The 25,881-nt window shown below is 41.9% G+C and overlaps 1 protein-coding gene across 1 annotated transcript in view; it reads left to right on the top strand.

Moving 5' to 3' along the window:
* The window catches only part of ANTXR1 (ANTXR cell adhesion molecule 1), a 113,062-nt gene that overhangs the window by 21,023 nt on the left and 66,158 nt on the right, over positions 1 to 25,881 (top strand). The window contains exons 8-12 of the mRNA XM_069801186.1: positions 1,561 to 1,641; positions 8,833 to 8,893; positions 12,480 to 12,578; positions 23,219 to 23,288; positions 23,580 to 23,658. Coding sequence (XP_069657287.1) covers positions 1,561 to 1,641; positions 8,833 to 8,893; positions 12,480 to 12,578; positions 23,219 to 23,288; positions 23,580 to 23,658 — 390 coding nt within the window. The remainder of the gene's footprint in view (positions 1 to 1,560; positions 1,642 to 8,832; positions 8,894 to 12,479; positions 12,579 to 23,218; positions 23,289 to 23,579; positions 23,659 to 25,881) is intronic.

A 25,881-nucleotide genomic window follows, 5' to 3' on the forward strand; every position in this document is an offset into this window, starting at 1 on the left:
GTAAGAGTTGACACTGTATTTTTCTAACATTAGTGAAACACTGGTACGGCTCTTAAGTGGAGTGCTGAAATACTTATTGGATAGAGCTATTCCAGGTTTTCAGCTTTGTAACAAAGCTTCAAACACTGATTCAAAAAGGAGTCAAAACAAAATTGGCTAAGAACAATCTCCTTTGAATCAAAACCAGAGACTAGTGTAACCCGGAGTTAGTCATAGAAAAAGCAAGGAGGGAATAAAAATGGCAAAGAGACTAGATCTAAAGTAGCAGACCTTAAAGACAGCTGCTACTTGATGTCATTTAGATGCTGAAGAAATTAACTGGAATTAGATGACTGTGTCTGAAGTCCCAGAATGCACTAGGAGGATGACTATGTGGAATGAGTTGAGGAAACTGTAAACATCCTGGTTTACAGAAGGTGCTGTATCTCGGCCAACAAACCGTAAGCAGTTTTACTACTCTTCTCAGAGCAGGCAGAGGAAAGTTGCTTGGAGTATTTCTCTGGGTGCAAACCAGGAGGCTGGCAGTTTGGTGTTTTGCTTGAGAAGTAGGAGTTCTGAGTGGCATGAGCTGGAAAGGTGGAGCCAGTGGGGTTTAGGGAAGAATGTGTGGCTAGTCTGCTGCCTCCAATTTGCAATGCTACAGGAAACGCCAGAGGCCTGCTGGGTTGATGCTACCTCTGCATGGGAGAGAATTACTATAACAAACGGCCTTGCAGCAGTAAAACTTGATTCTGCTCCAGCAGATGCATGGAGAGCTCATTACTTGTGAATTGGGCTTATATTTTTGTCTTAACCTTAACCCTTAGCGTGCTATTGACAAGTGAACCTGCATGTAGCTCTTTACAGGTGATGTCCTGGTTCCCCTTATCTTACCAGCACCTTATGAATGGCCCTTTTCCTTGTCATGTAGGCTTCCAAATACTCTTCTGCTCCCTTTTTCCCCCCACTCAGAAAATATATCCTGTTATAGCTCTCTGCTTTCTTCTTGGCTCTCTAATGGTTGAGCCTAGGACAAACAGTCAAATCTCTGTCCTGACAGGAAAGGTGAATCAGGCCTATATCTCCAGATAGGCTGTAGTTTTCATTAGTCTTCTCTATGTGTAAAAATACTGAATCATTTTGATTAGTTCCCTGGTTTAAATTATGTATGTGCTGAAGTGTTTTGCTGCATTAATGGCATGTCCTGTTGATGCTGTGGCCTATTTTGGTTAGGGAGTTACTGTGCTGGGTGATTTACAATCATGTGGGAGATATTTTTTTGCAATGAAGATCATTAGGCTCTGGGCATCAGTGAAAGCCACATTCTATCTTGTCTTCAAAGGTAAGGGAAACCTTTTCTGATTCCCAAAAGAGAGCCTTCTAAAACCAATCAGGCTAAAGAGATAAACTTTTCAATGCTTGGCAAATTATAATGCACCAGCAATCCATACAGAGTACTTGGAGTATTTGGGTTTTTTATTTGTAAGTGGATGAGTCTGGAGAAGTCTTAACTTGCTGCCTGCTGGCTAATTTATCTCATTCTTTGCATTTCTGTTTTATTTACTTTTACTGCTTGGTCAGCTGGCTAGAATTGCCGACAGCAAAGATCATGTCTTTCCAGTGAATGACGGTTTTGAAGCCCTTCAGGGGATCATAGACTCTGTAAGTATTTTTAATCATGTGTTTGCATGTGTGCATGTTAGTTTGTGTTAGCTTGCACAGTTGAAGGTTTAGTTTTCCTGTGTTCACTAGGACCTGCTGGCTGCTAATAAATCACTTAAACATTTGGTCCAAAGAAACTGACCTTTTTTATACTAATATTGCTACTTCAAGGTAGTGTTTATCAACAGGTCACAATACTGGAAGCCTTGAGCCCCAATATTACCTTTGTATGTCTCCCTCCTTGATGGGAAGTAACTGACTGAATGGACTAGGCATATGGTGACAGTTAATAAAATGGCTGCCACACACTGGGAAAACAGAGATGTGTTAGAGCACATTCTGTATGAAGGATTAGGGCACTCTTTGATCTCCAGCCTTCTGCTTGAGTAGCATCTTTTCTGTCCCAAAGGATGTGCTGTGCTGCTTACCTGTTTAGAATGGAGGAAGGGATCCTGCTATGTGTGCCACAATCCCAAAAACTTGGCTTTCTACATTCAGCCTCCTAACAAATGGGCTATTTTTTTTTTTCCTTTTTCCCCTCCAGACCTAGGTTTCCCAATTCAGATTGATCAATTCCTGGCATTTCCTCTAAGGGTTGAGTGCAGCATATAAGAGCTGGGCTGTTCCTGAGTAGCTGGGATAAGAGCTAGTAGTTCAGCTGACAGAGGGAGGGCCATAGATAGATTCCTTTCCTATGGCTTGTGTCAAAGTCATGCAAATGGTTCCATGTCTTTACCAGCAAATAAGGATAAGGCATCCCTATTTCTAGCTCTAAAACTTTGAGTGGCCTAATACTGTCTCACCTAGAACCAACGCTTCCCTTGACTGAGCAGGAAAGGCATTATATGAGAGGGTGTGTGTGCCATTTTCATTATAAGTGTAAAACATGCCAAGTGTTCACTAGGAAACAGTATGCTTTCAGGTAGCTTTCAGTATTTTTCTGTTCCTTTTGCTCAGTCGTATCCCATAACTGTTCTAATTAGATTGCTTCCCATGGCTGCAGAGAAGGATGGGAAATCCTTTTAAGGACACGTGTTCTGTTCATTTTGGTATAGGATTTTTAGTCGATAAAACACAGATGAAATATACAACTTGAAGCTAAGGAGGGTAGGTTCACCAGGGGGGTCTCAGATTTCTGTGTTTACAGTGGTTACACACTATTCTGACCATGTAGTACCAAGCAAAACTGTTCCCTCAGCACAGGCTCAGTTTTCACTATTACTCTTGCATGTAGATGGAATACAATCCCTTGCTTATTGGTTTTCCTGGCACTGTCCAAGTGTGGGGCTACTGCCTCAATTCTCTTGGACAATCAGGTGTTGCATGTCATTTAAGAAAGCAACAAAACAACAAAAACCCCTAGTTTGTTTCCCAGTCCTGCATTCCCTTTGCAGCTGTTTTTAATGAATTCCAGCAGCGGTTCTGACTCCCTTTCCAGTTATACTGAACAGAACGGGAAGAGTTCAGCCTCCAGGAACCTAGTCAAGAACTTCTTCAGCTGACTGGTGCAAGATTTACCAGCCCTGAGAAGGAGGCTCACAAGGAGGTGTAACTGTACAGTAATGAATCTGTGACCTGGTCACTTGCATTTGAGTGGAGTGATTGCAATAGATTGGGTAGAAAGAAGGTGTGTAAAAGGAATGGCAAGAAGGACATTAATTGCTCTGTAGAATGACGAAGAATCTGTAGATTCCTGTTCTAGCCTGAAAATAAGCTCCCTCATTCCTTCTTTTCTTGTCCTTGAAAGCACCTCTGTCTTTGAGAAAATGAACAAGGCATTTGTGTTCACTTGAAAGCATTTTAATGTTCAAAGGGCCATGAGATTTGGAAGTTTGTTTCAATTCCTGTGTAACAGTATAATGAGGATGCTCATCCATGTGTAGAGGGGATTGGTTAGGCTACCCGCTGCTGGTTCATATAGCAGGGGAAGGAAAGAGAAAATTATGAGTCTGCAGGAGATTAGTGCTTGAAAACACTCTAGAGATGTGAAGACCCGGGCCTGTTCTGGTCTGCAGCAATTTGGTGTGAACTGCCTTGTATTCCCACTGAGGCGGCCTGACTCTTCCCTCCTCCCCTTGTCTTGAGGAATAGAACTTTTTCAACCCTCTGCCTGTGCAGGGGCGGTGGACTTAGAAGTTCCTCTGGAGTGAGGAAAAGGGTGGGATCTGGGAGTGGTGGAGCTTGAGGCTTGCCTCTGCTGGGTCTCTACATCTGCTGAGCAAAGATGTTCAAGGTGGTGGGTCTGAAAATGTTTCGGTACACCTGCCCTTCCTTTTCTGTGGGAGCCAGCATGTTTTGAGTTAGCAGCTGCAGGGAGATCTGCTCAGTGCTTTCTGAGGAGGACTGTCTCCCACTCAGCACCAGCAAGCTATTCAGGCTGTGCCCTGGAGGCTGTACTTAAATGAGCTGAAAATATAGTTCTGTGCTGAAGTTGTGCTTAAAAACATGATTCTTAGTGGGAGCTGAAGGTATTTAGTGCACTATAGGTTTTGGTCCTTTCTCTCCTGTGAGTTCCAGTGTGACTTTTCTATTAAACCAATTGCTTTTTCTCCCTCATCGTGAAAAAGCCACTGCTAAAACTTCAGCTTCTGCCATGTTTAATGGGAATTTTGATTTTGTTAGGAGGGAAGTATCTGGTAGAGAAGCAGACATCTGATTGCTATAGGCTGGGAAACAAATGGAAGGAACTGAAATAATTTATTAAATTTTTCTTTGCTGTGAAAAATTTCTGCAGATCATAACCTGTCAATTTAAAGCAAATGGAGCAAGTCTTAGAAGGAAAACCTGAAACTCAACTTCATCTACTGCTCTGTATGTCTTTGGTAGGAGTGCTGGAGGCAATGGAATGTGAAGCAACATGAAAGTCAGGATCATTGATTTGCTTCGAGCCTTTAACAGAAACTGACTGCAAGAGCAGTCACTTGGAACAAGAATACTCCTTGATCCTTGCCATGTGTTAAACAGTGGCACTAGCTCAGAGCTTATCTCAAATAGAGATGTAATTGTGGGTCCCTTAGAAAGGATTCTCTGAGTGAGCTGCAGAAAGCCTCATGAAGCAGTTGTGATGTATAAGAAATGAAATAGTATGAACTAGTTCGTGGGACTGTCTCCAATCTGTGCAAATTGTGCAAATCATTCATCTTTTTAAGTTTAATTTCCTGTGTACTCCTTTCAGATCATCTTGCAACGGTGTCCACCTACCCTCAGTATTTTTCAGGTCTTGCCTCAGATCTTAGAGTTGACATGGCAGTTCAATGGACTCCTTCACCCCAAGAAATTTTAGCTTGGAAATACACTGTCTCTGAGTACTTCTGTTACACAAACCACAGTGCTTGGTATGTTTAGCGTGGTAACTTTTGTGAGATCTTGATGTGAGTGTCTGGTAGACGAAGTATGAGAAACACGATGCTTTTACGTACTCATCCTGAGCTAGCTGTTCAAGCTTCACTTGCAAATAGATAAACTGTATATTCCCTGGTGCAGGGAGAAGGGCTGAGACTCCATGAATGGGGGAGAGAGGTGAGAGAAAATTACTTCCTTTGCAAGACATGTCCTGTATGTTCAAAATCTGTAATGTACACAAAATGTCTGTCAGCTGTCTGCCTTGCTGCTAAATTGTAGTCTGAGCTGTACATGTACACTGCCCAGGGTCAGCAAGCTGAGCTCTTTAAGCTCCTGCAGCCAGTAAAGAAGGGTGGGATCTCCAGAGGGCAATTTGGAGCAGGAGCTTCACGTAGAAATTTTGAATCTGTCCTCTGTCGGAGCCAGGCTTTCTACATAGGCCAAGGAGAAAGTCAACAACTCAAGCATCTTGGCTTGGGTAGCTAGCTTACCCATCTAAAGTAGAGGATGTGAACCCCCAGTCTCAACTGTATTGTGTTTCTCGTTACTTTTAGTGGTATATGATCGTGCTTTCTACTTCTTTCTTCCCCCAAATGCATCTTTAAAAAGGACTTAAATATATTTATTTTACTTAGCTCATGCAGATATTATTGGCCAGGAAACACTTCATAAATAAATTACTGTTTTGTAATTGGCAACAGACTTTGTTATTTAGTAATTCAACAGAGCTTGATAATGAGTACCTAGCCCCAGACTGTAGGTCATTCACACTAGCACTGATTAGGCAGTAACCTTCTATTAAACTTCAGCATCCTGTTTGCTAATTAGAATTCCCAAATTTGGTGAAAAAAAATTTATAAGAAATATGCAGCTGCTGTGGTGAAGTAATCTGTCTGCATGCTTGTGGACCAGAATACCAATGAAAACTTCCAGCAGCTGCAGAATTTCACTCCCCTTCTTCCCTTTGTTTCTAAAAGGGCCCTGGTGACCTGCAGGACCCCTCCTGGTTCTCGGCCTTTAATGAGTTGCCTAGCAGAAAGCTAAACTAGTCACAGGTAGTGCTCAATCCAGTTCTGTCCTGATAGAGATAACTGTGACAAATAAAGCCATGCTTTCACTAGGATGTGTTGCATTTTTTATTTGGCATGTCAACAAATATTAACAAGTGATCCTCCCAGGAGCCTGTGTGAAGCTGGAGCATAATTAGAGCCCCACAGAGTACAGCAGGAGACTGATTTGGGAATCTGAGCTTGGTCATTAAGCGTGTGTTGCTAAAGACAATGGGGTGCTTCCTCACCAAGAGTGAGCACGTGCTTCAAATACTTTTCTGCATGGATACCAAGGCAAGCTGCCTTGAGGCCTGCAATTAGTTACCAAGTAAACCAGAACTGTTGTAGTTCTCCCTATGAAAATGAGGATGTGGAGTCAGTTCTCCCATCTATGCTGTTGGAGCAGTTTATAGGCATTGAGCTGGGAGATTGCATCACCACTCTTGCATGTTATTTTGCTTTCCTGGGGAGCCAGCCTGCAGTGAATGAGGTGCACCTACAGCCCACACAAGGCTGTGCAGTCCTCAGGAAATGAGAGAACAGAGAAGATTTGATGTAATCTTCTACGATGAATATGTTGAAGTCCTTTCTGAATGTATTTTTATAATGAGGAAGAGACATAAAGGAATTCTTTTGCAAGTTACTGCTGCCCAGTTTTCACTTCAAGTTAGGGTGGGTGCTTGGAGCATTGGAAACTTATTATTATTCTAAATAAAAATAAATGTTGCAGTTGGCACTGTAAAAAGCTGTTAAGGCCAGCTTTTTATAGTCATGTAAATGGATTGGGCTGAAAGGGAGCTCTGCATCATCTAATTGAGACACCTGCTAATCCACCCCCCTGTCCGAGTTGGCTTACAGCATGAACGTTTGCAAATGACTGAATAGAAGTCATGAATTTCAAACTTAGTCATGTGAGATTTTACTTGATTTTTTTTTTTTAGAAAATGAAAGCATTGATTGTATTTTTTCATGCATTTGTTCTCCAACTCATTTGCCTACTTCTTTCACTTCATTGCTGAAAGGCAATGAAGAGTAGTAATATACATTAAAACATTTGGGGATGCTGAGGGAGAGTGGAACAGAATCTAAGGAGAAATTTGGAAAAATGTGAAAAGATTCTCTTCTTAAAGGAGACATTTTTCAGTGGAGAGGAAAAATACTTGGAAAAACATCAACTCTTAGTTGTGCTTATTAGCCCTGGCAGTCACTTTGGGCAAAAAATGCTGTATCTTCAGAGAAGCAGAAGCTGGAATGAGTAAGGGGCGGGTAGTAGAGGACTGACCGGAGATGGTTGGATGGATAGCTACAGACAGATACTTTGGAAGAGTGTTCTTACAGTCCTCTCTATTTTTTGTGTTTTTTCCTTATTCTGTTTTTCAAATTCTTTTAGTGCTTTTCAGTTGTGTTCTCAACTGTTGACTTTCTCTTCTTTCTGCTTGACAGTTCCTGTATAACCTTGTTCCTGCAAATATTCTTTCTCCTCACTTGTCAGGCTGCCAGCAGTTCAGATCATCCTGGTTCCTTCAGTCCCTTGGTACTCCTTCAGTCTCTACCAGCCCGGCTTCTGAGTAACTCAAACTTTTAAACAAAAATTTTTAAAAAAACTCATGGTTCTCTGTACCTTTTGCAATTAGGTATTTGAGGCAGAGTGCCATGATTGTGGAGAAAAAATAGATTATCTTTTTCTTGCAGAATTTATTGTATTGGTTGCTGTTCTTTCCTTACAGATGTTTCAATTTAAAGTTGGGAAAATAGTTTTCATGTTGGATTTGAGTCATGATGCTTGGCTGACATTTACTTGCCTCTTTGGAGCTGACCTAAATTTTGATCAGTATTACCTCGTCTAGGGGCTGCTTAGCCCAGTGCTGAACACCCACAGCTCTCAGACGCTGCTGCTGTTCTCACAGGAGCTTATGGACACTGTCACAAGTTTGCTGACTGCATGCAGTGAAGAATTTGAGTTGGTCTTTAGAGCAGGGGAAAGGCTGCTGCATGCAAATAACAGCTTGAGCAGTTTTAGCACTGTATGGGAATAAACAGTATCCAACTCCAGCATGCTCCTTGTGCCTTGCAAGCAGTCTGCCAAGCCTGATGCTGAAGTATTTGTGTAAATCACTGTCTACATGTAAAGTGGTTAAAGGTGGTGCCAACTGTTATGAAGACATACTGCTTAATTTAAGTTTGGTTTAAGTAAAGAATAACTGTCCATACATCTTGATTTGAAATGACAGTGCAACTTTGAGGATGCACTCAGGTACACTCTCATTGATCAGATTAAAAACATAAGAAGTTTGAACCCCTATGCTGAGACTTGAGAAGTGGCTATATAGATATTCCTAGGATGTTTCAATGCAAAGGTAAACAGCTTAGCTTAAACTTGTGATGTTTTATTTGGAGTTTTGGGCTCCAGAATAATTTTGGAGAGGGAGGTGTGACTGCAAAGGGAGGGCAATGACGTTGCCTCGCTAACCGTTCAGAGTGCACCTTAGTTGTTATGGATCGTAGTCTGCATAATAACTTGTACCACAGACAAAGGCAAGCTTGTGCTGAGATACGGGAGAGTGTTGGCATCTGCTGCCTTCCTCCATAGCAATAGGTTGCTGTGGAAGAGCAATGACACTGGTGTGGTTGGTTTAAAGTGAAAAGCTAAGATGGCATAATTGTGATATGAATGCGAAGTGCAATGTGGAGTTAAGCATTTATGTGAGAACAAGTGCACCTTCTTTCTCACACTTTCAGCTTTGTGTTTCTATAGAAACAAATCTGAGATACTTCATGACATTTTTTTCCTGTCTTTTAGATTTTGAAGAAATCCTGTATAGAAATTCTGGCAGCAGAGCCTTCCAGTATATGTGCAGGGGGTAAGTATAAATTGAGGCCCTAGTTGTTCATGTTGCCTAAAATACATCTTTCTGTCCATCTCTAATTGCTGGAGAGTACAAAAGGAACTGATTAACTGGAGGTAAATCTTTTGCTTTTTTTGTGACTTTCTTTTTCATCTTTCAGTAGCTTGCACATTTCCCATTTCTGCCAAATGACGTCAAATGGGTTTTTCTTACAGAAAAGGCTTGAATTTCACAGTTTTGCCTAACTTTTTTTTAGTCAAACCAGTCTGTCTTACTCGGACTGTGCCAAACTTGAAGTAGATATGCTGCAAAATTACAAACCAAATCAGAAAATAATGCTTTGATTAGGTTTAGAGTTTTGCAAATTCATCACCTCAAAGGATTGTTGGGGAAGTGCTTCTTAAGAAACTAGCAAGAAAGTCAAATGAGTACACTTTGATCTAAAGGCTTGTAATATTCTTGGAATGTTTCTTAGGCTTTTAGGGTTGATACAGTGACTGAGGACTAGAATTTAAACATAATTCAGCTGACTTGTGTGAATGGTACTTCCCCCTCTTTGTGTGCTTGTTCAAATATGATTGTGCTACGTACATAGTGGCTTTAAAGTTCTGGCAAGCATTTTTGCATTCAGCAGAACCCAGCCTTTTTCAAAGAAAGCTTGAGAACCATTTTGGCCTCTTCCGTGTGCTTCCTGTGAATTCTTCACATTTTATGAAGTGTATCCTAACTGTTTGTTGAATGTGTAGCAACTCACTAAGTAGAGAGGTTGTGAGCAGAGCTGAGGTTTGTAGAGAAGGACAAGTCCCTGACAAATTCAGCATCTTCCTTTTTCTTAAATCAGTAGTCCAAATAAGAAAGCCAGTTATCATTCCTTCTTTGTTTTCACTTCCAAACCAGCTGCTTTAATCATCCTTCCTGCATCTCCTGTTCCTGAAGCAACTGCCTGTATACTTAAACATATATAGGTAGTCATATTTTCCTAGCAGATGCAAGACAGATGCTAAATGCCCAGTAAGTACCAGGTATCAGTTTTGCATTCCATGCGTGCCACTACAGTAGTTTTTTTCGAAGCCAGGATGGCATAATTGACATGAATTATATTACTTAGTCATCTATTTCTCATTTTGGCTGGCCAATTAAATAGTTCCTGTATTAATGTATTCCTGTAAGGTTCCAAAACAGGGCTCTGTCTACCTGAGCATGGTAGATGATTGTTGCCATGACAGTCTCTGATACAGTGCAGTGATGTTCCATAAATGCTTGGGAAAGGAAATGAAATTGTGTGAAGATTCAGATCCACTTTACGCTTATAGTTTTGGGGTTTTTTTTAAATATATTTACATACTTACACAAGCGATAAACAATGGTGCTTGTGTAATGTCATAAGCCAGAAGATGACTTATAAGGATCATTTATAACTATCTTTAACGCTCTCTAATATGCTTGTCAGTTGCTTATATATCTTATCACTCCCAGTCATTGTGTCTCAGTGACAATGTAGGGGTAATGTACAGCTGTATCAAGCAGAGCCAGCTGAGGAGAAATGTAGAGGGGTTTTATATAAACCGTTCACATCAGAATTTGGCCAGTACTTCACAAGAGGAGCAATGTTAAGTTTGAAAAATGCCAACAGCTATTTAGATGCTCAATTCAAGACCTAATCTCTGAGTTTGGGCAAATACTCCATTGCTCTCGAACTGCAGGTAGTTTAATCATTTAAGACTTTGAGACTAATGAAAGTGCCATTGAATATGGAAGTAATGTGCATTAGTGTCTTTTTTTTTAAATAAATTTTTGCAGATAGAGCTCTGATACCTTGTGTTTTCATGTTTCTGTGCACATTCTTGAAGGGTGGTGGCAGTTTGGGGGTTTGGGTTTTTTTGTTTGTTTGTTTGGAAGGAGAGGACATGAGGGGTCCATGTTACCTGAGCCCAGTCTTGCACTGCAGACTGGTCCCAGACACTTAAGTAATGAATTTCAGCAGCAACATATCATTCTGAAAATCTAGTTTCTTGATGATTTGGTTTTGGATCAGTAGAGACATGCAGGGTGCATACTGTATCTGTTCATTTCAGTCTCAAGCAGAGACAGGATCCCCGTGGTTAATCTGACATCATTGATATGCTGTTCTTTGACTGTACTTGAACTCTCGTTCCCCAGCATTTGAGACTTCTATGATTTCTCCTAAGTATTCATCAGCCCCCACACTCCAGAACAGAGCTCCTCTCCCCCGTTCTTCCCAAATGCTCTTGGACAACACATAATGGGCCTGTGAGGCAGCTTCCCTGGCTAGATGTGGCGGGATGATTTGCAACTTGGCTGTAAACGAGTGGGACCTGGAAGAGAGCCCAGATTCCAGAGCAAATCTGCTTTTTTTGACAAGTACAGTGTGTGAGTCCTTAAGGGAGATGAAAGAAGATGGGGACTGTAAAGTGCAAGGCAAAAACTTTGAATCTGCAAAAACTAGGTTCCTTGTTGCTCCTGAGAATTTTAAAACCAAGGTGGTGTTTCTGATGCACCTGTGATTACTTCTGAATTGTCTTGGATGGAGAAACATTTTGCGTTCAAACCACATTCACCAGCAAAGCATTGGTGAGCATTATCTGAGTGCCTCTCCTAGATAGTAACAGGAATTGTGGGGGCTGTTTTCTTCGCCATGGGGAACTGCAGAGTTTGAGTTTCTATGTCTGCTGCCAGAACTTTTCTGTAACTGTGGCACTGTTTCAAAATCTGGAAGTCTGAAAATGGTGCTTTCCTTGCAAGGCAGTCTTAATGCTGGTGGCTGCAGGAAGTTTGTAAACCTTTCCCAGTACTAGGTTCAAGTAGTTGGAATAACAAGGAACGGTAGAGAGTGGTCTGAAAGACTTGTGAGGATATGATCTCATTCCTAAGCCCTGCTTGTTCCAAAAAGAACCGCTCAGTTCAGCACTGAGGTGTTGGTGACTCCTTGATGCTTTCTGCTTGCGCCGCAGCTTGCAGTGACCTTGTAGAGTTGATCTGGAAGAATAGCAAAGAGGAAGACTTGGAGAAATGCCCACAGTCTCTGAGATCATAGCCTTTGTCCAGAGACTAGAAAGCTGGTCGGTTGATGAAATCCCCAGTCATTGTATAGAAATGAGTCCAGCCAGGGACTCATGGTCATTGTACAGGTTAGTAGGGCAGGATGTGACAAAACCCATGGCAACTGATAAAATTTTGCAGTTAGCTAGGAAAGTAGCACTTGAACTTCTCCAAGTTGTCTGTCACTAGAAGATTTTTTTTCTTTCCATGGACAGATACTTTTGCCTTTCTTCACCCAAAACTTTCTGCCATTTAAAATGGCAACCTGGGGAGGGGAAAGCTCAGTGTCTCTGAAGCTTAATGTTTTCACTGCAGGTCAGTGAAAATGTTTATGTTGTGTATTATTTCCTGTTTCTAAAAGCTCAAGCTGAAATTGTGTAGGGAGAGAGTGGATCTTAACAATTTTTAAATTTAAAAATTGTTAAACTGCAAATTTTAGCTCAAGAGATCTCAAGTAAAAACTTTTGACATACATGCCTTGTCTAAATGACCATTCTTTGCCTCACTATATATCAATAATCTACTGTCTCTTTTGCCACAGAGTCATTTCAGGTTGTCGTGAGAGGAAACGGATTTCGACATGCCCGTAATGTTGACAGAGTGCTCTGCAGTTTCAGGATCAATGACACGGTTACTCTCAGTAAGCTGTTTTTATTTTTTTACTTTATCTGACCCTGCACTGGCACGCATTTGCTTGGAAAACATTTTGGATCTCCAAATATGTTGACTGTCAAGGTAATAATTATGGGACAATGAGCTATTAAATTTGCAGAATGCAGAAGAGATTGATTTTTTTTTTTTTAGGGGAAAATTGCTGGTGGTATTATATGCTGTGACTCTGACAGCAAGTATCTGAATAGATAAGCTTGGGCAGTGGAGAGGACGACATACAGAAGATAAGAAACTTGCCTGTAAAGAGTTATCTATATGTTTCTTGCTGGGTTAAGTATATAGTGAGATCAGGTCTGTTTTCCTCCTTCCCTATATTTTGTGGTACTTAGCAGGCCTGGTCATGCAGCTTAAATAAACACTACTGTTGGAAGCTGTATTGGAGCAGGGGCTAAGGCACTGCTGTGATTCTGTGGATACAGCTTGGAAAGATGTTTCCTCTACCATGTTCACCAAGCAGAAGAACCAAAGTAAGAGAAGTAAATTAGACCCTGAGTGTCTGGTCTTTTTGTGAAGTTTACTGAAAGCCATTTAGCTGGAAGAACTAATGATCCTATTGTTCTCACCTGTCATGCCTGCAAACCCACCTAGGAAACCAGACAGCATAACTCATAGTTAATACTATCAGTGACAGTAGAATTCATCTTTTCTAGCATGGAATCTGTTCAGAAGCTGATTGTTTTGGAGGTGGTCCTGACCATTTTGAGTATAAAATAAATGCATGAATTAGTCTATTATGAATTAGACATGTGAAAGCCTAATGGCTCAACATTGGACTTGCTCGTGCTTTGAGCATCTGTGTAATTTGCTCTTTGGAGCAGGGGAACAGTTTGCTAAGGCTGTTTGTGCTGTGAGGAATGCCACTGAGCATTCAGGGCAGATATGTTTATAGGACAGTGAGTGTATGTAATTTGTCCTGAATGGCTTTATGCTGGCCCCCTCTATAGTAGGCAGGTTCTGGAATTGCCAACTCTTGTGTCACTAAGCAGAAAGCTTGGCTGGCTGTGGTTCATGTTTGCTTCATTCGGATATGGTGAGTATTGAGGACATGAAGAGCAGAAACTGGAGGGCTAAGTGTCCACGGAGGAGCCGGTGGCACTGGAGGGTGGGAATAGGGAAGGAGAAGGATCTGAGTAAAAGCACTGAGGTGGGGGGAATACAGTGAATTAACTGGTTTGGAGGAGTTTCCATGCAGCCTGGAGGTGTGTGAACAAGTGAGAGGTGGCTTTCAAAAAAGAACAGCAGAGGCAGCCACACATTCATGCTTTTCCTTTTAAGCTCCATAAATTTGACCCAAACCTGACATGTGGCCAGAAATGCTTAAATCCGCATCATGGCTGCATTTAGGTGTTGAACCATGTCTGGTTTCTCCCCAGAGTTAAGGTCCAAAGTTTCATTTGGATCATACGTGTTACAAAGTCTCCTGTAGTTCTCCAGAGCTGGGCAGGAAACCTTCCCTTCTCTCCACATGGAAGGTTCCAATGGAAATGAAATTGCTGTTCAAATATTTAAAAGTTTTCTTTTCATGAAAAGTCTGAAGCCATGTGGTGCAAACCCAACAGCCTTTGGGTTCAGTTGCTGGAAGCAGACAGTTTCTAGCATTCTTAGTTTGCAAGTCTGCTGTCTTTTTTTCAATTAAAATGTGAATATTCCATATTAAACACATAATTTGGGTGAAAGCTTCCACTTTGTGGAGGAGCTACTTTAAACTCAAGAGAGAAGTTAGTGGAGGATTTTTCAAGCAGCTGTATTTTATGATAAGAAATGTGTGGACATGTATAATAGAAGTTACAGGAGTTACAAGACCACCACTCAGCCTGACAGAAGCCCCTGAAGCTGCAAGGTTTAGGAGTACCCACATCACCCTGCTGTAGCTTGGACTGGCCTTGTTTTAAGTCCTGAACATTCCTCAGACCAGATATCCCTTCAAGAGACTTGTGCTGTTGGTGGTTTCTAAAGCAAGACTGATTGGGTCAATGTGTGCAGTGTTTCAGTTTTAGGACCACCAGGGGCCAGATTTGCAACCTGTGTGGGAGGGGATAAGAGCTAGGTTTGGTCCCTCCTTAGTGGAAGGTCATCATTACTCTATTTCCCCAAATTGCTTTTCATTTCTTCTATAAATTGCTTTCAAGAGCTGTAGCGCAAAGGTCTTTGAGTGTGAGTTCAGAAGGCCTGAAGAACTTGGATCTTGGGCTTAATTTGAACTTTTTATTAGGAGCTTTAAAATAGATCTGTATCTTGAGGAGAAAAAGCATTGGAAGCTATATATGAAATGAGTAAACTCTACTACCCCTGGTTTACAGACGGGGAAACTGAAGTTACAGTACTGAAGGTAGGTGCTCCAAGTGAGGTAATAGCAGACAAGCATGCGGATGTCCTGACACCCAGCCTAGTACTCTTCCTACTGGTTTATGGGGCCCCTTCAGAAGCTAGAGATTTGGTGCATGCCTCCTTTCTTGATTGCCTGTTCTTCATGCATTTCTGCCTCCATATCCATCCAACAATTGTCCTCCTTATGGCCCCCTTTGCATTGTGAGTCCAAGACAGGACTCTGAGCCTGAATGGAAGGTAAAAGTAGCTACTGTCCCTGCCAGCTTTGTGAGGTAAGGAAGTGAGATTAATGCTATCCTCCTTTTCTCTCCTATGTAAAGTCTTTTCATCACTTGATTTGCTGTTCCACTTTTTTCTCCGGAGAAGACTACTTTCTTCCTTGTCATTAGCTTGAAAGTCACCTCTGTTACCTGAGGCTATGCTAGCTGTGACCTGCTGTTGCATCCCAATTGCTTCTCAGCTCAGCTTCCTCGGAGCTGGCTGGCTCTGGAGCAAGGCATTCATTCCTGGAAACATCCTAAAGTCTTCACAGAGCTAAGAATGTCACCCATCAGCTTTCCACTATTCAGTATGTCCTGTCTATGGAGACACAAAAACATCCAGTATTGCCAATGGGAGGAGCTGTTTGCGAGGGTTACCTCACTCCCAAACGCTGTGACCTGGTGTCTGTGGGGGTGAGGAGGAAGACTCCTTCCTCTCTTTTTGTGTGCTGACTGCTTGTCTAGCTAAGTAATTTATTATGGTGCCTGTCATAATTTCATAGTAGCTTTCAGGCAAGATCAGCTTATTTTAGTGTAACCCCTGGGCTTTTCTTATTTGAAGCTGCCTTCCTGTGTCCACAAGATGACTGTGGAAAATGAGGATAAGGGCCAAACATATTTCCTGCCCTCCAACCTGATGCATTCATTGTGTCCTGAATCAATGCATAGGTGAAAAGTGAGCTCATTCTCCTTGGCACTGCACCAAGACTTCTCTGTTTTGCACAGCCCTAGATTGTTTGATGCAGTGACCTGGAAGCAAGAGACCACAAACTCAGTTTCTGAGTTCAAACAGTTCCCTGATTGAGGGAACTCAACAGTCGCTCATCAATGTTCTCAAACCCAAGTCTCTCCGAGTGGGAACTGCCACAGCTCTGTTAAGTTTAAGTTGCTCTGTGTGAGAATGTACTTCAGTGTTTTGCTTTACTGGAGCCTGCAGCTCTAGCCTGTGTTCTCAGTGTGCCTTTGTGGCACTTAGCGGCACACAGAGTTACAGTAAGAGTTAACCGAATGAGAAGTTTATGGAAACCTTATGGAGATTGACTAGCTCAGCTGTTTTTGTTTGCTTGAAACCTCTCAACCTCTGATTGTATCAGGGAGGGAGGTATTTTTAAAGATAACACTAAGCCAACAGTTCCCGAAACCTTAAATTATCCCAGATGAGATGTAGACCAGCACAGCTAGGACTTGCTGAGGTTAAGGGCATGAGCTAATAGATTTTTATTGGGATTATTGGCACAGAAAAGTGGCAGGTGAAGAGAGCATCGGCTCATAATGTTCATAGCTATGGGATAAAAAAAAGGAACATCTGTTGAAATCATGGAGAATATTTGGCTGAGCAGAACTGTAATCAGATGCATGTTCGACAGCAGGGTGTTTTCTGCCAGCAGCCAGGACCTAGGAGAATTAGTTTCAGACTGCACAGAGTTAAAAGTAATTATCCAGTGCAGTGACTTATGACTGCTTTGTGGTGCTAAAATGTCTTTGTCTGCCCAGGTTGTGCAGGATCCAGCAAAGATAGTTCTGGGCATAGAGGCGAGCTCCGTCCTAGGCAATTTAAAACTGAAAAGAGAGACGAAAAGTTGGTGAGGAAACAGCATGCACCACAGCAGAGGTGGAGCTAGATCTTTTGCATTCTAGTGGATGCTCTGGACACTTGGCCAAAACCAATCCTTTGCAGAAACTAGCTTGACTTCCCCCCCCGCCCCAACACCAAGTACCAGAACCAAGGGAAAATGAGGCAAATATGGTGGGAGCAGGGCTTTGCCAGGTATCAGTGGAGGGTGAACCATATAGGGAACTGTATCCCAAAACTGCCCAACAAATGTCTTCTAAAAATTGTCTTCTGTTTTCAAAGCCTAATAGGTTGCTCCATTTTCCCCATCTTTCCTTTTTCCTGGCAGCACAGTACTTCTCTTGTGATATCATCTTTACTTTCTCACACCCTGGTCACTCTTAGCACTGGAACGTTTTGCTTTGCAGTTCCACTCTCCAATCCCTGATTCTCCCCTGTTGATCATGTCACTTCAACCCTCCACTGAATTTTTTCCTTTTACTTTATTACAGTAGCTTTTCCCTCTTTCTACTGTGGTACTAGAGAATGTTGATCGCTGTGTACAAATTCCATCACATGTTTTTGGAAATGTGACCTTTAAGAAGGACACAACCTATGCCTCTAATTTTTCCTATGTGACAACATACACCAAGGTGAGCTTGGCATCCTGTTTTTAAGGGTGGCTCACATCATTTCTTGACAAAGAATATGAAAACAGAAGAAATGGTTACACTTCTCTCAAATGCTTTCCTAATCTCCAACAAATTGCAGTTTAGGAGACTTTAAAACAGGATTCCTGTGTGTTTACCTCCAGCAGACTTCTCTGCGGCTGTCCAGGCCGAGTGTGGAGGAACAAGCACAGAGCAATCAGGAAACTTGGGCTGAGTGAGGAGGAGAATCGCTGTGCAATGTGGAGTGCTTTACCAAGCTCACTTATTTATACTGTATGCTGCTGGGGGATCAAGATGGTCTTTCACTGTGACATTAGTATATCTGTGCAAATAAGCATGACAGGGCTTATGGTAACAGCTCTGAGATTGGAGTGGAGCTGTTGCAGTGCTGGACAAAGACTACTGCCTGGGAGTGACCCTGTTGTACTGCAGCATGGGCTGCTCTCCTGAGCTGCCAGTTGTGAGTGTAAGCAAATTAATATCGTGGTGCTTTGCCAAGTTCTATTAGTAGCCTTAAAGCTGTGTGCTTGTTGAACAGAATTGTATGCACAGCAGATGAACCCATCAGAGAAAAAGCGATTCCCTTCCAGATTCCTTCTCTCCATCTACAGATTGTTATGAATATGATATCATTGTTCTGGGCTTATCTGTCTCTTCCCCCCATCCCCTAACTGCTCTGAGTGGCTTTGGCATTCAAAGCTCATGTGTCCCTACACAAAGCAGAGCAATTATAGCATGATCTCAAATGTGGTTTTCATTACAGCATTAACAAAACATTTCTTATTTATGGGTCTTTCTTGTAGGCAGTTTCTCTAGCTCAGAGAGTGTTCCAGTGTCTTTCTACATTCCTATTTCCCCACAGAATGGGTTTGAAAAATAAACCTTTGCTTGCAGAGTTGTCACAAGGAATGGCATAAGAGGAGGAGTCAGCCAGGATGAACAGAGATTGTGCTTTGGTAGGCGGTGCAGACAATTATGGAGGTATTTTGTCTCATCTGAGGTGATAAAGGGACAGTGGAAGTGCTCAGGGCTACCAGTCTCCAGTGGGCCAAGGTACAGACAACAGCCTTCCTAGCACAGATGGTCCTGAGGGAGTTTTATGTGAGAGCAGCCAGACTCCCACCCCCAATTTGGCTGTACTAGTCTAATGAACAAGAGTCTTCTCTCCTGCAGAAACAGAAGACTATGTCAAAGCATTTTCTGAGATGTACTTTAGTTGAACGCAAATCATAAATACAGGGATAACAGAAGGAAATTGCTGGTCTGTGATATATGGGAAGTTTGGCAAACAGCTTTTGCAGCCTTTTCTGGACTAAAATATTGCTGATATTGTGAGTCCAACAAGCAGCACTTGCGATATTTGGTGGCAATTTGAAAATGTGCTTTCTTAAACTCTTCTGTAAGGGATCTTTGCAGTCAGTTTTCAGTATGACAATTGGTTCTTGGATGAACCATTACCCAAAGAAAATGCTGTTATTTTTAGCTTGGTTATATGACTAAAAGAAAGTACTCCTATCTGTCTTGGTCACCTTCTTTGGGTTTTTGTACCTCTCTCTTATTGAGGTTTGCTTTTCTGTGTTAAAACATCATGCATATATTGAGGCTTTTATTATTATGGTTGGGAAGTACTCCAAGTCCTGGCTTGCCAGAAGGTTACACCCTGCTAATGGCGAAAGAAACTATTCACTAATGCTGGGACTAATAGATTTTACAGGCTACAGATAGTTGTTAAAAGGTATAGGAATGCTGGGTAGCAAATTACAGGAATATGAGCAGTAGAAAGTACCATGTTGAAAGGGCATCCACAGAAAACAAATGTATTTGTGTGAGATGTTTGACCCTTCTCCATTTCTGCACACTGTTCTGAATGGCTTATGCCTCAAGACTGACTAGTTTTAGTTGCCTATATGTGCTCTGTCCTGAGGGAGGTGGGGGGGTGAGAACCTTATTTTGCTTGATGGAGTGATTATTGGTGCACAGGTAAGGGGCAAATTGTGCCCATTACTGTGGGCAGACTTTCTCAAAAGTGAGGCATCGCAATACTTCCTGAAGATGTCCAGCCTCTTCCCTTGATTAGTGTCTGAGATGCAATCAAGGCTTGTGCATCCTTTCTATAAAATTGGCAAAGGAGGCAAAGTGATTTCTTCATGGTTACACAGCCAGCTAGCAGCCGAGCTGAGAATGGAAATCGCTTCCTGGGCAGCAAAGTCAGCGACATAGAGTCGAGTGCTCGGCCCCCCACCTTCCACAGCACTTCCACTAGTATAGTCAGCTGAGAGGAGTCCAAACCACAAAATTCAGATTTTGGCATGAGATCTAGAGTTTGGGAGCATTCAGGCCCATCTCTTGCTGCACAGGAATACGGCAAGTTTTTTCTGTAGCCAACAAGAAAAGCGGCGTTCTTTCAAATGCATCCTGCAGATAGAGATGCAATAGCAGATGAGAAGCGTTGTTTTGTTTGGTTTCCCTATGTAAGTTTTCCAGGAAGGAGTCAGATGGCCAGAGTTATGCAAACCAAATGGATCTTCTTTTGTTTAGAGCAAAGGAAAATAGTCACTCATTTTTGTGGTGAAACACAAACATTCTCCAAACAAAATAATCTCTCCCTGTAGCCAGCCTGGCCAGCCATGAGTTCCCTCTTGGGACTCTGAGTCTGATAAACTTTCTAGAGGCATAGACTTTAGTGCAAGCTGGGGGTGGGAAGGGAGAGAAAGAGAAACAAAAAGCTAATGAGATCTAAGTAAAAGGCCTGGCAAAATTTAAGCCAGCTTTTGTTTTAGTGAATGCTGGCATGGAGAATCCTTTGGCCTTTGCTGCCAGTGTTAGCAAAGGAGAAAACAAGACATTGGTCTTCATTCTTGTGGCATGTGTGCACTGAGACAATGTCATAAATTTATGGGAGTTAATGATATCTTCATAAAGCAGGGTGACAACAGAACTGTAGGGCCAGATTCACCACCACTGTGCATCTGCTTTGCTTGTGCAAAGTGGGAAATGCTGCTGGTTTGATTTGGTAACTCCATTGCAAAACTGAGTGCTTGTATATGATGCAAGCTCATCATAAATCTAGTGCCTGTGCTGTAGGCAATAAGAAGTGAGGGATGTGCATTGTATCACTACAGTGCATGCTTGAAATGCCTATTGTCTGTCTGCCTCTTTCAGTGACGAAGTAATCTTCTAGTTAGTATGGGGCTAGCAAAGGAATACCCTGTGCTAAAAACATCTGCTCCTAATGTTTAGCCTAGTGCAAATGTTTGTTATGTATTCTTGCACTGAGGCTGTGGGAAAACAGCAGTAATATGGTACTTTCCAGGCCAGCAGCATAAGCAGGGATCTAGAGGGATCACAGAAGCTTGAAGTAGGTGAGCCATGATGCAGAAGCAAAGCCTGCCTCTGAAAACCCTAGGGCTGGCTAAAATGTTTCACTTTCAGCTGTTTGCCTGTGTCAAACAGTCCTTAACAAAATAACTGCTGTGGGTAACCCAAAAATTCTAGTGTGTATATGTAGGCATGGGATCTGCTGGAAGCTGGAAACATAAGGAAAACTTCAGGGAAGGTTACAACTTCTCATTACCATTTCATTTTTTTTAATGGAGTGTAAAAAATAAACATTTCCTAACCTGCCTGAGGAAATCATCTTTTATACTGCTGCCAAAGCAAAGAAATAACACCAGGATGAAATAGGGATTACAATGTGTGATAGGAATTACTAGAGCAATATTACTGCTTTCTAAAATTTGTATTCAGTGGAAACCTCTCTTTTAGGAATGTCTGGGAAAGAATGCTTGACTTGGTGAGTCCTGGTTCTGCATGAGGGGACAAACTCTCGCAGTCTGTATCTTATCTTTATGCCTCATCCACTGCAGTAAAATATGCTGCGTGACTCTGCTTCTGAGTGAACCCTGCTGAGCTAACCACTGAGAATGGGGCCAAGATCAATAGTGGTCTTTTGCTGTTGCCCTAATCATTATTAGACACCATCCACGTGAACAAATTTATCTCGGCAGCCAAGTGAAGAATGAACAAGGCTCATAGCTGATGCAGAAATTACTTCAGAGAAGGTTGCCACATTCTCTTTGGCTTGTGTCTCTTCATGGCTTTTCCTCTTTCTACTGGCACCTTAAATGGAATTGTAACTTGCACAAGTTTCCTCAAAAACAAAAGACCAGACAGTCAGAATAGTTCAGCTCTTCATTAGATTGCTAACAATTTGGTTAAAATTTTATCCTTGCTCCTTTCCATTCCCTGTTGCTGTCAGTGGTGACCTGAACCCTGTAACCTTGCTTCCATGTTGCCAGTGTCATGTCCACCCTGGGAAGTAAATTGTGTGCTATGCAGTTGTGAAGAGACTTTAGATGGTTAGAGACTCCAGGTTTGCTGTCTGTGTTTCAAATAGCAAAGCAAGGTGGTGATGAATTGTACTCCTGTTTCATGGCCCCACAGAATGAACGTCTTTTCCACCCTGTGGTATATAGAGATAAGACTGATGATTTGGATTGAAGATGAGATTTGAAACCTATGGGTTTGAGCTGAAGGGGAAGGAATCTGTCAGGAGAGGAAGGGCTTTCAAACAAAATGAAAATTTTAACTGGAAAATTTTAGGAAGCTGGTAATACTTGGTAACAGCTCATTTCAGGTCTATAAGCATCTCTATAGAAGGCCCTAGAGGTGGTTATAAGTACAGCTGGTAGAAAGCTTTCTGATGCAGTGACGTGCTTCTGGAAAATGCTGATTCAGCAGAATCAACTCATTCTGTGGGAATATGTGGTTTCCAGTCCTAAAAACAAAAACCACCCAGCCTGTTTGCCTGATTTTTTGCCAATCTGCCCAATCTCTAGTCAGCTGGCAAATGGGCTGAGAACTTCCTTGGGATCCCCATCTGCCTGGTCACCAGAGTGAGGGTATAAAGTTCTGATTTAAGTCTACAAGAGTATTAGCTAATGTTCCTGTTTTCCAGGCAATTGCCTATTGATAATTTTTCTCGCTCCGCTTTTAAAACCATAGTATAATTTAGGTTGGAAGGTTTAATTTAGGTTCAGACAAGTCTGCCTTGAAGTGCAAAATTTCCCATAATAGACAATTTTCTTAACTCAGCTATTTCCAATTACATGTAATCTGTTGCAACTCCATCTGGTCTCCTGTATAGAGCGGCTGTGATAATTTACCCTGACCATTCCAAAACCCTTGTATCTTCAGTTTTGTTGTGGCTCAGATGTGTAGCATGATAGATTTCAACAGCACTGAGCAGCTGTAGGAATGATGAAGGTTCTGCATACAAGATGTGGGTGACAGGCAGTACAGGGCTTCTGATTGCCCTGAGGTGTTCAGCTCTGCAGGGGCAGGTAGTCCTCAGCCCTTTCATAGGAGTGGTAGCACGAAGGGCTTTGTGGAATGATATTTCACAGTGAGAATGACAGAGAGCTCTGTGGCAGCTTGAAAACAAGACAGTTTTCATGAGGGCTCTGCAAAGAAATGAAAAAGGAGGGTCAGCGGCTGCATTTCCCCATCTTTCTCAGGGGCGGGGGGAGTAAATGCAAGGTGTTGAATTTTTTTTTTTTTTTTTTTTTTTCCTGAGATGCAGGGTCTATGCTCTTATCTTGTGTTTATGCTGTAAATCCATGAGCTAAAATCATGCCTACAGTTACCTCAGAACAACTGCTGTGCAGTAGCTTTTTATCCCTCAGACAGTGTTTGATCTTGTTTGTGTATCAAGAGCAAGGAAAATCATTATTTAAGCTTGGCCTTTAAGGCCTGTATTACTGATCTGGTAATAAATCCCAATATTTCTTTTTTCCAGATGAGAAGCCTTTTGTAGTGGAAGATACCTACTTACTCTGCCCAGCACCTGTGCTACGAGAAGTTGGCATGTATGTGTTTTCTAAATACTCAAGTATTTACTTTGCCTGTGGGAAAATGAGTTTGTGTCATCTCACTTTATTCTGTTGTTTTTATATGCATTTAATTCTGACATTGTCTTTTGTGCTTGTTGGGTTAATTGGCAGTTGTGCATTGGAGCACAGGGAAGAGAGCACCATCAATGTGAATTAATCTGTACAAAAGGCTTCTCTGTGCATCAGGAGCCCAGGTTCCAGAGGATATTATCTAGTAGAGGATTATAGACTAGCTGGCCTGACTTGTTTCTTGTGGATTTTTTTCAGGGAAGCAGCTCTTCAAGTCAGTATGAATGATGGTCTAAGCTTCATCTCTAGCTCCGTCATCATCTCCAGCACACACTGTGTAAGTTTTGATTTGTGTGCCTAAAATGATTCAGTAGGATGGTGGTACTTAACCACAGATGTTTGTTATACTGGTATTAGGGCTTCCAAGCTGAGCAAGCCTCGTGTGCAGAGGATCCGTTTCCCTCTTTTAAAGGTGAGCTTGTGAGTGTGGTAACATCACATTTTGTATATCATGTGTGCCATAATGTGGCAAAGCTCTTGAGTCTTCAGTAAACACCTTGGACTCTGTATCTCCTGTAGGATGCAGACCAGAATAGGACTAGTAGCCAGTGGTCTGGAGCTGTCTGTGCCTGCTTGTCCACTGCACAGTGAACAAGAAGCAGGTCTGCTGGCTTTGTTATCTAGTCTGTTTCCTCCACAGCAATGGTGCTGCTAGTTGTGAAAGGCATATGGCAGTTGTGCTCACACCCGTTGTCTGAAACCAGTATGGTTGCCAAAAAAATGCAGGAGATTCTCCACTGAAGTAGCTGGCTTTCAGCTGGCATCCTTCATTGCCAGTAGTGAGTTGCTGCACTCAGTCTCTGGTGGAATCGGGCAAAGGACAACGAAGCCATTTATAATTCATGGTATTGCTGAAGATGCTGCTTCTTCTAAGTCAGGGTTGTTGGGAATAGAGCATGAAATGACTTGCACTGAAGGAGGTAGTGGAGGAATTAACTTTGAGTTCAGAGCAGTTCTTCATGCTTCAGTGTATTCAGCTGTATTCATCTATGGGAAGACCTATCTTCTGTACAGGGAATGGTTGAGGTGCTGCTTTACTTTTCCCGTGTACTGACTTAGTAAACTATTTTTTGGGGAAGCCAAAATCTTTCTGGTAGTCTCACCAGAAAGACTTGAAAATCTGTCCATGGCCTGCTTTTCTCCCTATCTAGTAAAGGTACATCATGTTCCCCTACAGAGTAAGTGAAAGGTGAAGTTGTATAACATGGGATTACCGGCAGTCTTCTGTGGTCCACAAAGTCTGATGCACATGATGAGAAGTCTTTTGTGTCACTTGATCTTGATACTCGTTCAATAAGGACAGGATTGTATGGAGAGACGGTTTTCGGAGCTTACATGAGAGGTTATATTCCAAAACTTACAAAGACTTCCTTATGCCTTAAAAGAAGGGAATTTATTTTATTAGTTAATTTTTTGGTTCAAGTTCTCTTTGCTCACTGGCAAAAATGTATTTGCATGTTGTCGGCAAATTACAGGAATATTTTCCTATGTTTTGTTCACAGGAGGCAAGACCTGGGAAAGAATTCTTAGAGAAAAATTATTCCTTCCTGATATGCTTTCTTCTGGTGATAGAATTATTATTTCTAGGTTATAAGAGATGAAATACCTGTTCCTTTTCTTTTGTTTTAATAGCTGTAAGGAAACTTTCAAAAATACTTACACTTCACGGCAGCGCCTACTACTATGATGCCTCCAGACTGGGAAAATGGATTTGCAGTGCAGCTAAGCAGCCAGAATTCAAACCCAGATCCTACATCCAAACCTAGATGCAGTGACATTCAGTGGCTGCTTTGAAAATTATATCGCAGGCTTCACTAATCGAAGAAGTTACTTCTGGGTAAACAGGCGTTTTTTCTTTGTAGTAGTGGGGTTTGTTTTTCCAAGTTCTTTTTAAAGATGAAACTGTTTACCAAGACTACAGTCCCCTCTTTAATTAAGGTTACAAGGGCTCCAGTCCTGGAAATAGCCCTATACAAAATGTGCACCAAATGATTTGTTTAATTGACTTCAGACCTGAAAGTTAGGTCTGTTTGAAGACCTGCAGCCAAATTGAGACAGTCAGAAAGCTGTGGAATGAAGTGATGGTAACAAACAGGGGAAAAAAAAAAAAAGGTTTTCTTCCCTATGTGCAAAGTAGAAATCAGTGCTTTCCGTTTCCTCTCTGTGCTGTATTTCAGAAATGATCAGGTTTGGAAAGAGGTCTGGAGTGTCATCTTCAAAAAGCTTCCCCGATGGCAATCGGCAGTGACTTAACATGGCAGCCCCACACTTGCTTTGATGCGAGTGCCTTAAACACAAAACTCATTGCTCTCCAGAAATGGCTATTTAATGGGAGAAGGAACAAAGCAAGGGGCTTGACAGCCTGAGAAGCTTTACCATTTCTTTATTTTCTTATGTAGCTCCGTAACAAAACCTTCCTATGCAACATGTAAATAATCCGCAAATATCCCGTGTTCCCTATAAACAATACCTGTCCTGTTCTATGAACTATCAGTTTTCA

Source organism: Haliaeetus albicilla, chromosome 13, assembly GCF_947461875.1.
Source record: "Haliaeetus albicilla chromosome 13, bHalAlb1.1, whole genome shotgun sequence".
Taxonomy (NCBI): Eukaryota; Metazoa; Chordata; class Aves; order Accipitriformes; family Accipitridae; genus Haliaeetus; species Haliaeetus albicilla.